Genomic DNA, 13,589 nt, shown 5'->3' on the forward strand with positions numbered 1-13,589 from the left:
TGTTCTATGTTTTATGAGATGACTTGGAGAGATGGTGAGATTGGGAGAGTGAAGAAGGATGTAAAGCAGAAATCCATGAAGTGGGAGGCGGAGAGATTTTCTCATTGCATGGAAGGTAGGGATGGAAGAGGGCAGAACGGAGGGTGATGTTGTAAGGACTGGGGAGTCCAAGTGAAGATGGGGAAATAAGAGGAGGTTAATAATTGAGGAGGGAAATGAAAGAGAAGCAATTCATGGACATGAAAAATTGTTAAGCGGGAGATCAGGTGAGACCAAGCGTAGGCTTGGCGATCGTTTCGCCGAACACCTCTGCTCGGTCCACATTAACCAACTTGATCTCCCGGTGGCTCAGCATTTCAACTCCCCCTCCCATTCCGAATCCGACCTCTCTGTCCTGGGCCTCCTCCATGGCCAGAGTGAGCACCACCGCAAATTGGAGGAATAGCACCTCATATTCCGCTTGGGCCGTCGGCACCCTAATGGCACAAACATTGAATTCACCAATTTCCCGTAGCCTTTGCTGTCTCTTCCCCTTCTCAGCTCTCCCTCAGCCCTCGGGCTCCTCCTCTTCCTTTTTCCTTTTTCCTTTCTTCTCCCCAACCCCCACCCTACATCAGTCTGAAGAAGGGTTTTGGCCCGAAACGTTGCCTATTTCCTTCGCTCCATAGATGCTGCTGCACCCACTGAGTTTCTCCAGCACTTTTGGCTGCCTTTGATTTTCCAGCATCTGCAGTTCCTTCTTAAACTCTTGAAATGGATGTTAACTTTGTGTTTGCATTCCTTACTACTGATTCAACTTGCAAATAAACTTTTTGGGAATTCTTCAACAGCATTCCCAAGCCACTTTGCACCTCAGATTTCTGAATCCTCTCCCCATTTAGAAAGGAGTGTATACCTTTATACCACCTACCAAAGTGCATGACTGCATAATTTGCTATACTGTATTCCATCTGCCCCTCTTTGCCCACTCACTCAGCCTGCCTATCCTTCTGCAGACTCCCTGCTTCCTCTGCACTACCTCGTTTGTATCATTCACAAACTTGGCCAAAAATCCATCAATTCCATCATCCGAATCATTAATATACAACGTGAAAGATCGCAGGCCCAACATTGACCACTGCAGAATAACTTGGCAGGTAACCAGAAAAATCCCTCCTTGTTTCCCACACTTTGCCTTCTGCCATGTGGCCTATTTTCTATCCATGCTTGTTTCTTCCGTCTAAAACCATGGGCTCTCATCTTGTTTAGTAGCCTCACGTGCGACACTTTATCAAAGGCCATCCGAAAACCTAAGTAAACAACATCTAGTGACTCTCTTTTGTCTATCTTTACTTCCACAAATTATTGCAGCAGATTTGTCATGAGATGTTATATAAAAACTTTCAACTTTATCAACAATACACCTTTTTGTCCTGTTGCAGAGCTTACAAGCAGGCATAATATTCAGAAACAAAGAGCAAATGCTTCTTAAAAGTTTCTTGACAACTTCCTGAATGCAATTATTCTAACTAACTTGGACACTTATAGCACTGTAATTATTTTTTTTGGTTGCTTAATGAGCTTAAAGGCCAATTGTTACAGGAGTACGATTGACTGTAAAGTTTTAATCACAAATGAAATTGCACTCTTGAGAATCTCACTTTACAGAATAGGGCAATATACCACAATTTAGCTCATGTTTGGTAACCTAGAATGGTATTAATAATTCACTTATCTTTAAATAAAATAAATGAACCATGAAATAACGTCAGTCAGAGCAATCTCAATCTGATAGCATTATTTCTGATACCAGTCACAAACAACAGAACTAACCTGCTAATTTTGTGTGCAAAGTTTCACCGCAATCCATTTTTTTCTTAACCCTGGGAAAATATTACTTGAAAACAATCTCTTCAAAGATCTAATTACAGTTAATGTCTTAATTCACTGAATCCACTAAAAGATTAAGATACAAAATTCATGAATTTGTACAAACGCAAAGATTGTTCTAACAATTTATTTCAATAGATCATCATCTTCCATGATTTTCCAGGTTTTTGGAAAAATGTAATTATACATTCTGGTGGTATTGCTTAAAGCCATACTAAACAAGAGGCAAAATATCAACAATCAAATTGTTGCCATGAATGTAGAAATGTTGATTGGAAACAAGAACAAATTTCTCAGTTAGTGAATGTAAAATTAAGAATTGTTTTCCACTCTTGGCACAATGGTAAACTTGTCAGTGTTTAATTTTGGAAGAAAATCTATTGTGAACTGGGACTAAGATACTTAGTCAGCCTCATTACTGAGAAATAGCTTCCTGAGCTTCATAAATCAGTCCAGATGCCAAAGAGCAATGAAACACAAAGGGGTAAAAGCAAGAGTGCTAATCCATTAATACTGTCAATGGTGGTACATTTTCCTCTTAAAAGGATAATTTGGCAAGCTTAATGATAAGTACTATGAAGATAAGCAGCCAGTGATTTATAGAAGGACCTGCTACACTTCTAATGACACGGGCAATATTTCTGAATTTGCATGGTGCACATACTCCACAAATTACTAGCGATATCCATTGTTATAACTTCTGTACAGAGACATAGGAAGAGCAGAAGGCAATTATAAGGCCATTAATATTTAAGATCAAGACCATGAATATAAATCTCGATAGCTTGTCTCCACTGAGGATTCACACAAAGCTAGAGCGAGCGAATTTCAACAGGAGGAACTTTAAGTGTGTTTACCTTCCATGTGAAAAGAACACAAATAAATTAGTGTAGCATTTATAGAAAGTTAACATCAGAGTTATGAGCTGAAATGTTTTGCTGGCACTGGATGAGCAATTTCCCATCTGCTAAAGAAAACAAAAATAAAAATAAAAGATATAATATAAATCTTTAAGGATTTGTTGTTAAATCATTCAGCACCTGAATAAGTGAATGATGACATGTAAGTCAATAAGTGAATAAGTGATTAGTCAGCACCTGAATAAGTGAATGAAGACATGTAAGTCAATAGTCAGGCCCTCCAGAGCTTGTGTTCTCTGTGCAAATTGTTCATAAAAATACTATCTTGTAGATATTAGGAACTACAGATGCTAGTTTACAAAAAAATCAATGGAAACTCAATAACGCAATTCCTCTACTTCCTTAGAAGGCTTAGGAAGTTTGGCATGACCCTACAACTCTCACTTACTTCTACAGATGGACCATGGAAAGCATTTCATCAAGATGCATCACAGCTCGGTTTGGGAACGTCTCCATCCAAGAACACAAGAAATTGCATCAAATTGTGGATGCAGCCCAGACCATCCCACAAACCAACCTCACTTCTATTGACTCCATTTATACCTCACGCTGCCTCGGCAAGGCCAGCAGTATAATCAAGAACGAGTCGCACCCTGGCCACACCCTCAATTCCCCTCTCCCATCAGGCAAAAGGTATATGTAAAAATGCACACCACCAGATTCGAGGACAGTTTCTTCCTAGCTGTTATCAGGCAACTGAATTGTCCTACCACAACCAGAGAGCAGTGCTGAACTACTATCTACCTCTTTGATGACCTTTGGACTATCTTTGATCATACTTTGCTGGCTTTACTTTGCACTAAACGTTATTCTCTTATCATGTATATATACCCAGTAAATGGATCGATTATAATCATGTATTATCTTTCTGCTGACTGGTTAGCATGCAACAAAAGCTTTTCACTGTACCTTGGTAAATGTGACAATAAACTAAACTGATCAGGCAGCATCTCTAGAAATTATATTGTATATATTCCTCGATTATGTTGTCTGGTTTAGTGGGTTAACGTGAAGTGGAAATTGATGGTGGGGGGAGGCTGATTTGTGATAGGCTGGGTTACATCCACAACTCCTTACAATTCCTTGCAGTCAAGAATCAAAAATCAAGTGTTTTATTGTCAAATGTCCCAAAATGGAACAATGCAATGCTTACTTGCAGCACCACAACAGATATGTAAACACAATATTCTGTTCCCTCAACCTTGCTTTTATTCTTTGCAGGGAACTATCTTTGGCAAAGCAGCTGCCAGCATCACTTGTAATATATCCGCAGAGAATGCTTTCTATATGGTGCATCTGTAGACATTGGCAAGATTTATTGGTGACGTGCCAAATTCTTATGAGGAAGTAGAGAAGCAGTGTGCTTTCTTGACCACAGTGTAAATGTGGTTGAATCAAGACAAATGCACACATATGTTAACAAAACCACCTTCATCTATCCACCAGGTTTACCATTTGTGCATCTTGGTGTTATTTGGTAGGATGTTGGCTCTACATGCAGTGTTATTGTTGTGCCACATGGATGAATGGTTCAATCAGAGCCATCTCAATCAAATGATAAGTACTTTGTGAGGATCTGGTTTTCGAACTCAAGAGTTCAGACTTTACCTACTTACACTTAACACTGACTGCCAATATAGAGCCATTCAGTAGACGCGGAACTTAGATACTAGTTGACAATGTGCATCACTTACATAATGCTGGATCAACTCAGCTCTCATGCTTCCCATCTCCAAGTCACTTTGCTTCCCTCATATTATGAAATAGTTTGTCAAGCGTAAGTTAATCAAGATGTGTAGGAAGGAACTGCTGATTCTGTTATAACCCAAAGATAGACACAAAAAGCTGGAGCAATTCAGCAGGACAGGCAGCATCTCTGGAGAGAAGGAATGGGCGACGTTTCAAAACGAGACCCTTCTTCAAGATGTTGATGTCATCTCAGACATCTTTCCATCCTTTGAAAATCATATTGCTGCTTTACAACATACTTCATACTTGAGTGCCATACCAAGGCATAACATAGGAGACCCAATGACGGAAAAATAAATAACAAAATGAAACAAAAATGCTGGGAATTCTCAGCAGATCACCCTGATGGGATCTGTTTAAGAACAAACTACAGATGCTGGAAAAATCGAAGGTCGACAAAAAATGCTGGAGAAACTCAGCGGGTGAGGCAGCATCTATGGAGAGACGGAATTGCCAACGTTTCGGGTCGATACCCATCTTCAGTCAGTAATTTGTAAGGCAGTGCACTGCTGTTGCCATTTACCTTGTGCTTCTGTATTCAATTTCAAGTTCAAGTCACATTTATTGTCACATGCACCAATTGAGGTACAGTGACACTTGAGTTACCATGCAGCCATACAATTAAAAGAACACAATACATGAAAGAACTTAACATAAACATCCACCGCAGTGATCACTGTGATGCAAGGCAATAAAGTTAAGTCAGTCTTCCTCCTTTTGTTCACCCGTGTATGGGGCCTTGACCCTCCATAGTCCCCGCTACGGACGGCCCGATGTACAGGCCCTCGCGTCGGGATGATCAAAGCTCCAACGTTGGGATGGATGAAACACACTCATCCTGAAACACGCGGCTTGGAGAGCCCAAATCGGCCACTTTCTTACTGGAGACCGCAGCTTCTCGATGTTATAGGCCGCAGGCAGGCCAGCAGTTGGAGCTCTTCTCTGGTGACCCCGACAAGGGATCCCTGGCTTTGGGATGGTAAAGTCCACTCCATGCCTGCTGCTAGAAGCTCCGCAGACTGCAGCTTCATGATTTAAAGTCAGCAGGCCGGCGGTCAAAGCCTTTCTTCCGGCTCTACGATGGAAGTCCGCCCCACGCCTGCAGCTGAAGCTCTGGGCTGTCTCCAGGAAAGGCCGCACCAATCCAAGTTGTTAGGCCGCGAGGGAGGCAAAGTGTGACTAGTAGAAAAGTCGCATCACCGCCAAGGTAAGGGACTGGAAACAGTTTCCCCCTATTCCCCCCACCACCCCCCACATAAAAACATACCGAGAAACATTAACACATACATTTAAACATACTAAAAAAACAAAAAAAGTCGAAATGACTGACAAACTGCTGGTGAGGCTGCCACTTGCAGTGCCACCCAATGGTCGTATTGTACTACCATAGACATTATGTTGTCACTATGATCCTTCACAATGAATGTTGATGGACCTAGGATTCCTAGAAGAAAATAGGGATTAATGTGCTTTGAAAAATTCATTAAGCAAACATGAAGATTTCACGTGTAGAAAGGAACTGAAGATGTTGGTATATACCGAAGACAGACTGAAGGGTCCAAACACAAAATGTCACCTATCTTTTTTCTCCAGAGATGCTGCCTGATCCGCTGTTACTCCAATGCTTTGTGTCTAACTTGTGGAGATTTTGCAGCAGACTCCACCCCGCATTTATTCTTCACTGGGTTTTATTTGCTGTATGAAGGCACTCAGGGTTCAACTATCATTTTGAAATAAGAAATCAAATGTGGAGGAACCAACACACTACCCAAAATCTTTCACTTGTCAGAGTTCTGTAAAATACTCCATGGGAATACATTTTCCTGCCAAAGATAAGGCAGCAGCGTTTTTTCTTAAGAAACAGAATATTTAACCAATTTAATGGTTTCCAGCTATAATGGTGAATTTCTACAAATAGATTTTGTTTACTGAATTGCTTAATTTTAATTTAGTTTAGTTGAGGTATATTGTGTGGAAACAGGCTGTTCGGCCCACGAATATTTAACCAATTTAATAGTTTCCAGCTATAATGGTGAATTTCTACAAATAGATTTGTTTACTGAATTGCTTAATTTTAATTTAGTTTAGTTGAGGGATATTGTGTGGAAACAGGCTGTTCGGCCCACCACTGACCAACGATCCCCGCACACTTATGCTATCCTACTCACACTAGGGACAATGTACACTTATACCAAGCCAATTAACCTGCAAACCTGTACGTCTTTGAAGTGTGGGTAGAAACTGAAGATCTCTGAGAAAATGCATGTGGTCATAGGGAGAACGTACAAACTTTGTACAGAGAGCTCCCGTTGTCGGAATCAAACCCGGGTCTCCTGCCCTGTAAGGAAGTAGCTTTACCGCTATGCCACCGTGCCTCCCTAATTTTCAAAATAATTAGAGCAATAGTCATGGAGTCATTTAGAGATACAGAACAAAAACAAGACTAATACAGAACCTTCGGCCCATCAAGTCCGCACCAACCACTATTAATCCATTTTGCTCGAATCCCATGTAACCCATTACATTTTATTCACTGCACATTCTCTTCAACCTCTTCCACATTTTACAATTTATCCACAATTTTGGGGCAACTTACAATTGCCAATGAACCTGCAACCCACATGTTTTTAGGATGTGAAAGGAAACCAGAGCGCCTGGAGGAAATCTGTGCAGTCACAGGGATAACCTGCAAATTCCACACAGGCAGTACCTGAGGTTCGGAATGAACCTGGTTATTTGGCACTGTGAGTGAGCAAATCTACCAGTTGGGCAAATGTGCCTTCCCAAATTGCAATCTATGATCAATGCAAGTTAATTGTTTTTTTTAAAGTTTGAAATTATGGATACTAATGAATAGTATTGTAATGCATTATAGTTGAACCATAAAGATTATAGTTATTAATTTCCAATGTACACATATGTTAATTTTATGAGCATATTGTTCCTGAATTAATTATTGCAGTACCAGATTGAAGTAATTATTCATCAGCCTTAAAAAGCCACATCCCTCTTATAATATTAGCTCTAATTATGCATTATATTAATTTTCAGGAAATATTGTACAGTCACTAAAGTTCATAAATCATTATGGCATGAATTACAGGAAACAACAGCAAGAAGAGATGCATATTTTACACAAATGGTATTGCACTGCATTTAAGAGATTATGTCCTCTTTCCCAAATGCACTAATGAACAATGTATATCGAGGCTTCGCTAAATTTAAGAAAGTTCTGGAGAATCAAAATGCAATCATAATACACAGCCCATATCAATGTCAACAATAATGACCTACTTCAAACTGTACCTCTCATGGTCTTTATCAAAACAATTGCTCAACGACAAAAATTATAACTGACATTGGTTCATTCTTTCAATTAAAAAAATGTATGAATTTGTACTTGTAATTAGCTGGAGTTAAAATATTTTTAACATGACAAAGACACATTTGTGTAATTTAAAAATGTCAACATTGGCAATATATGTTCCAATAGTTCCACAACATATTCCTTCTGTTTGTTAAGGTGGATAACTAAGGTAATGCAAAGAAGAACATTGTTTAAACAAGGCTCAAAGCTTCAAGACTGTTATACATCCAGCTTTTTAGATTATATTTAAATCAACTGTGGGTAGTACCTGAACAAGTTTCATTTGATTCATCTTCATTGCTGGCACAGTCATTGGCTCCATCACAAAGCCATCTTTTAGGGATGCAGCGATTATTTTGGCATCTGAAGTGATTAGCAGGACATGTACTATTATCTGGAAAGCACATAATTCTAGATGATCAGTTAAATTTAAAGCTGTAAATAATATCTTAACTATACAATTTGTAACTGTGGTATGGATTTATGATAGATGAATGAATTATGCATTGCCTTAGGTTTGAAGTAGCTATTTCTAATGAATTGATATTTCTGTTCCAAACATTTTCTCATAACTTTACCTGTCACGAGCAGTAGGCTGCATAGGTGCACTATTAAAATGCAAAAGTTTATAGCAAAAATTCAAATGATTTACTTGTAAATGTTACGACCTATCAAATAAATGATCATTGCTTTCAGATTATTCCCAATTGCATATCAAACCACTGTCATTTGATCCATAAAATGCAAATGGACAAAAATAAAATTTACAGAACAAATCAGTTGTGTCACCAAGTCTAAAATTATTTTTGATGAATTGGAATATCTGAACAATCACTATAGTTGCATTCAAATGTAGTCTTGCAGGCTAAATTAGGCAGTCCAATGTTGACAGTTGTAAAAAGGTTGCTGAGAACTTGTCTTAAAATGGAAAAGCTAAATTATTTTAAATTTTAATTCCCTGGCCATGGAATATCTGCTTATAAAATAAAAATGTAACAATACATGCTCAGATCACTTTTTTTGAAGTTAAACAATTGCAGATACATTTGTTATTTGAAACTTACAACAGAGATCTTGATCCTCATCACTACCATCAAAACAATCATTATCACCATCACATTTCCAACGCTCTTGAATACATCTTCCATTTCTACAAGCAAACTCTCCAAAATGGCATTGCTGATGATTTGGTGAGCCGGATGTCACTAGGAAAAAATACAGCAATAAAGGTTATCTGTAATGACTGAAATAAAATACCTAAGACATTAGTTACTTAAATTGTTAATGGCAACATAATTAAATCAGAAGCTGATCAAGAAGGCAGAAGTGACCAGGGAATTCTGTCCAAATTACTTCAAACTGCATGACAACAAATTATCGTTTTTATTTCACAACTTCTGCCAATTTAGAGAAACCATTTTCATGTGGAAAATCTCCTGGGGGGAAATGTAGAGAGTTTCTTCTATTTCCCACAGGAAAAACTAGAACATTTTTGATTCTGATCTGCATAATAGTTAATCTCAGTTTCATGAGTCATGAAATACCCATTTAGCACACATTTATTAAACTATAGTCTCATCATATCACAATTTTTGTTTTACACTGCATTTCTACTCCAGAAAACTTGTGGGTTGGGACGATAAAAGCAAAAGTTGTTGTTGTTCGAATTCTACTAGAAGTACTGTAACATTGAAAATGCTCAAAGCATTCTGGAGGTCTTGCAGCATCAGTGGAAAGAGAATGATCCTCAATGTAGATATCAGAATGTATTGGCAATTTTGAGTTACCCAAAATTGCTACTGATCAAAATGGCAAGTAAAAACCCTTTTATACTTTTGTGATCTTATTGTTCAAAAATAATTTAACCCAAAATAATGAGTTCTGCAGAGCATGAATTCTTCTGCAATATAATGGCCACCAGGTGTGATGGATGGGGGAAGATAGCAAGGCGCTGTACTTGCCCCATCCATAAAACAGATGATAATAAAGCATTAAATAAATAAATTCAGCATTTCCTAATGTCTCTCTCATTTATTTACATCTTAAAGTTACCAAATATTAACAAAATAAAGCATACTATCAAATAATTCAATACAAAACAAAAATCATGTAAAATCACTAGCTTTGTAAACATCATAAATTGCCTGATATTTACTTATGTTTTGAAGCAATTCTACTCCACGTATCAACAGTGCAAATTCAGAGGACATTCCACATTATAAGTGCTGGGGAACAGCTGTAACTTTCCAATTCAACGTAGGACTTCATCAGATCAGAGCAATTTTGAGAAATTGACAAGTTCATGCTCAGCAATCTCTTAAATTAGTAGAATTCAAATGAATAATTTACTTTTTCTGATATCTCACAATTTTACGATTTGAAATGGTATAGAAGAAATTATATTATATTTCACCAATTTATAATCTTATTATCTGGTCAGGATCTATTCAAAATGCCATATGCCATATGCTTGGAGATTGCTGTTTACCTTCATGGATACATCCAGATAATCTAGAGTCATTCACGATATCTGGAATAACTAATCTGATCTGATGCCGGTACTTAGTTCTTAACAACGTGTTTGAACATTTGATTTGATGTTTGAGGAGGAAATTATTTAAGCTTAATTGTTTCAAAGTGTAATATTGTATGATTAATTTAGTCCATGAATCTTGGGAAACATGCCCGATATTTGCTGTGATCAACAAATCAACAGCACTTGTTCCTGAACGATAATTGCACAACTTCTCTACAATGACATCCCTTTTTTGGTCTTGTTGATGAGAGGATTCATTCAACATAATTTCTGGCATGCAGCAGATGTGATATCAATAGACAATAGGTTGGGTTGGAGTTTCTAAAATGTGTGCAGGATAGTTTTTTGCAGCAATACATAGAAGTACCTACTAGAGAAGGGGCAGTGCTGGACCGCCTGTTAGGAAATGAGACGGGTCAGGTGGCAGAGGTATGCGTTGGGGAACAGTTCGGGACCAGTGATCACAATACCATTAGTTTCAATATAATTATGGAGAGGGTCAGAACTGGACCTAGGGTTGAGATTTTTGATTGGAGAAAGGCTAACTTTGATGAGATGCGAAAGGATTTAAAAGGAGTAAATTGGGACAGTTTGTTTTATGGAAAAGATGTGGAAGAGAAATGGAGGACATATAAAGGCGAAATTTTAAGAGTACAGAAACTTTATGTCCCTGTTCGGTTGAAAGGAAATAGTAAAAATTGGAAAGAGCCATGGTTTTCAAGGGAAATTGGACACTTGGTTCGGAAAAAGAGAGAGATCTACAATAATTATAGGCAGCATGGAGTAAAGGAGGTGCTTGAGGAGTATAAAGAATGTAAAAAGAATCTCAAGAAATAAATTAGAAAAGCTAAAAGAAGATATGAGGTTGCTTTGGCAAGTAAGGTGAAAGTAAATCCTAAGGGTTTCTACAGCTATATTAATAGCAAAAGGATAACGAGGGATAAAGTTGGTCCATTAGAGAGTCAGAGTGGACAGCTATCTGCAGAGCCAAAAGAGATGGGGAAGATATTGAACAATTTATTTTCTTCGGTTTTCACCAAGGAGAAGGATATTGAATTATGTGAGGTAAGGGAAACAAGTAGAGTAGCTATGGAAACTATGAGGATCAAAGAAGAGGAAGTACTGACACTTTTGAGAAAAATAAAAGTGGATAAGTCTCCAGGTCTGGACAGGATATTCCCTAGGACATTGAGGGAAGTTAGTGTAGAAATAGCAGGGGCTATGACAGAAATATTTCAAATGTCATTAGAAACTGCGCATGTTGTTCCATTTTTTAAAAAGGGGTCTAAGAGTAAACCTAGCAATTATAGAACTGTTAGTTTGACGTCAGTGGTGGGCAAATTAATGGAAAGGATACTTAGAGATAATATATATAAGCATCTGGATAAACAGGGTCTGATTAGGAACAGTCAACATGGATTTGTGCCTGGAAGGACATGTTTGACTAATCTTCTTGAATTTTTTGAAGAGGTTACTCGGGAAATTGATGAGGGTAAAGCAGTGGATGTTTTATACATGGACTTCAGTAAGGCCTTTGACAAGGTTACTCACGGAAGGTTGGTTAAGAAGGTTCAATGGTTGGGGATTAATGGAGGAGTAGCAAGATGGATTCAACAGTGGCTGAATGGGAGATGCCAGAGAGTAATGGTGGATGGTTGTTTGTCAGGTTGGAGGCCAGTGACTAGTGGGGTGCCACAGGGATCTGTGTTGGGTCCACTGTTGTTTGTCATGTACATCAATGATCTGGATGATGGTGTGGTAAATTGGATTAGTAAGTATGCAGATGATATTAAGATAGGTGGGGTTGTGGATAATGAAGTAGATTTTCAAAGTCTACAGAGCGATTTATGCCAGTTGGAAGTGTGGGCTGAAAGATGGCAGATGGAGTTTAATGTTGATAAGTGTGAGGTGCTACATCTTGGCAGGACAAATCAAAATAGGATGTACATGGTAAATGGTAGGGAATTGAAGAATGCAGGTGAACAGAGGGATCTGGGAATAACTGTGCACAGTTCCCTGAAAGTGGAATCTCATGTAGATAGAGTGGTAAAGAAAGCTTTTGGTGTGCTGGCCTTTATAAATCAGAGCATTGAGTATAGAAGTTGGGATGTAATGTTAAAATTGTACAAGGCATTGGTGAGGCCAATTTTGGAGTATGGTGTACAATTTTGGTCGCCTAATTATAGGAAGGATGTCAACAAAATAGAGAGAGTACAGAAGAGATTTACTAGAATGTTGCCTGGGTTTCAGCAACTAAGTTACAGAGATAGGTTGAACAAGTTAGGGCTTTATTCTTTGGAGTGCAGAAGGTTAAGGGGGGACTTGATAGAGGTCTTTAAAATGATGAGAGGGATAGACAGAGTTGACGTGGATAAGCTTTTCCCATTAAGAGTAGGGAAGATTCAAACAAGGGGACATGACTTGAGAATTAAGGGACAGAAGTTTAGGGGTAACATGAGGGGGAACTTCTTTACTCAGAGAGTGGTGGCTGTGTGGAATGAGCTTCCAGTGAAGGTGGTAGAGGCAGGTTCGTTTTTATCATTTAAAAATAAATTGGATAGTTATATGGACGGGAAAGGTATGGAGGGTTATGGTCTGAACGCAGGTGTATGGGACTAGGGGAGAATACGTGTTCGGCATGGACTAGAAGGGTCGAGATGGCCTGTTTCCGTGCTGTAATTGTTATATGGTTATATGGTTAATAGACAATAGACAATAGATGCAGGAGTAGGCCATTCGGCTGTTCAAGCCAGAACCGCCATTTAATGTGATCATGGGTGATCATCCCCAATCAGTACCCCATTCGTGCATTCTCCCCATATCCCCTGGCTCCGCTATCCTTAAGAGTCCTATTTGGCTCTCTCTTGAAAGTATCCAGAGAACCGGCCTCCACCGCCCTCTGAGGCAGAGAATTCCACAGACTCACAGCTCTCTGTGAGAAAAAGTGTTTCCTCGTCTCCGTTCTAAATGGCTTACCCCTTATTCTTAAACTGTGGCCCCTGGTTTCTGGACTCCCCCAACATCAGGAACATGTTTCCTGCCTCTAGCATGTGCAAAACCTTAACAATCTTATATGTTTCAACAAGATATCCTCTCATCCTTCTAAACTCCAGAGTGTACAAGCCCAGCCGCTCCAGTCTCTCAGCAT

General features: G+C 38.8%; 1 protein-coding gene across 1 annotated transcript in view; it reads right to left on the reverse strand.

Annotated features, from left to right (window-relative positions):
* The window catches only part of LOC129699151 (low-density lipoprotein receptor-related protein 1-like), an 877,455-nt gene that overhangs the window by 638,993 nt on the left and 224,873 nt on the right, over window positions 1-13,589 (reverse strand). The window contains exons 10-12 of the mRNA XM_055638819.1: window positions 8,970-9,110; window positions 8,174-8,299; window positions 5,869-5,982 (exon numbers count right to left, since the gene is read on the reverse strand). Coding sequence (XP_055494794.1) covers window positions 5,869-5,982; window positions 8,174-8,299; window positions 8,970-9,110 — 381 coding nt within the window. The remainder of the gene's footprint in view (window positions 1-5,868; window positions 5,983-8,173; window positions 8,300-8,969; window positions 9,111-13,589) is intronic.

Source organism: Leucoraja erinacea, chromosome 7, assembly GCF_028641065.1.
Source record: "Leucoraja erinacea ecotype New England chromosome 7, Leri_hhj_1, whole genome shotgun sequence".
NCBI lineage: Eukaryota > Metazoa > Chordata > Chondrichthyes > Rajiformes > Rajidae > Leucoraja > Leucoraja erinaceus.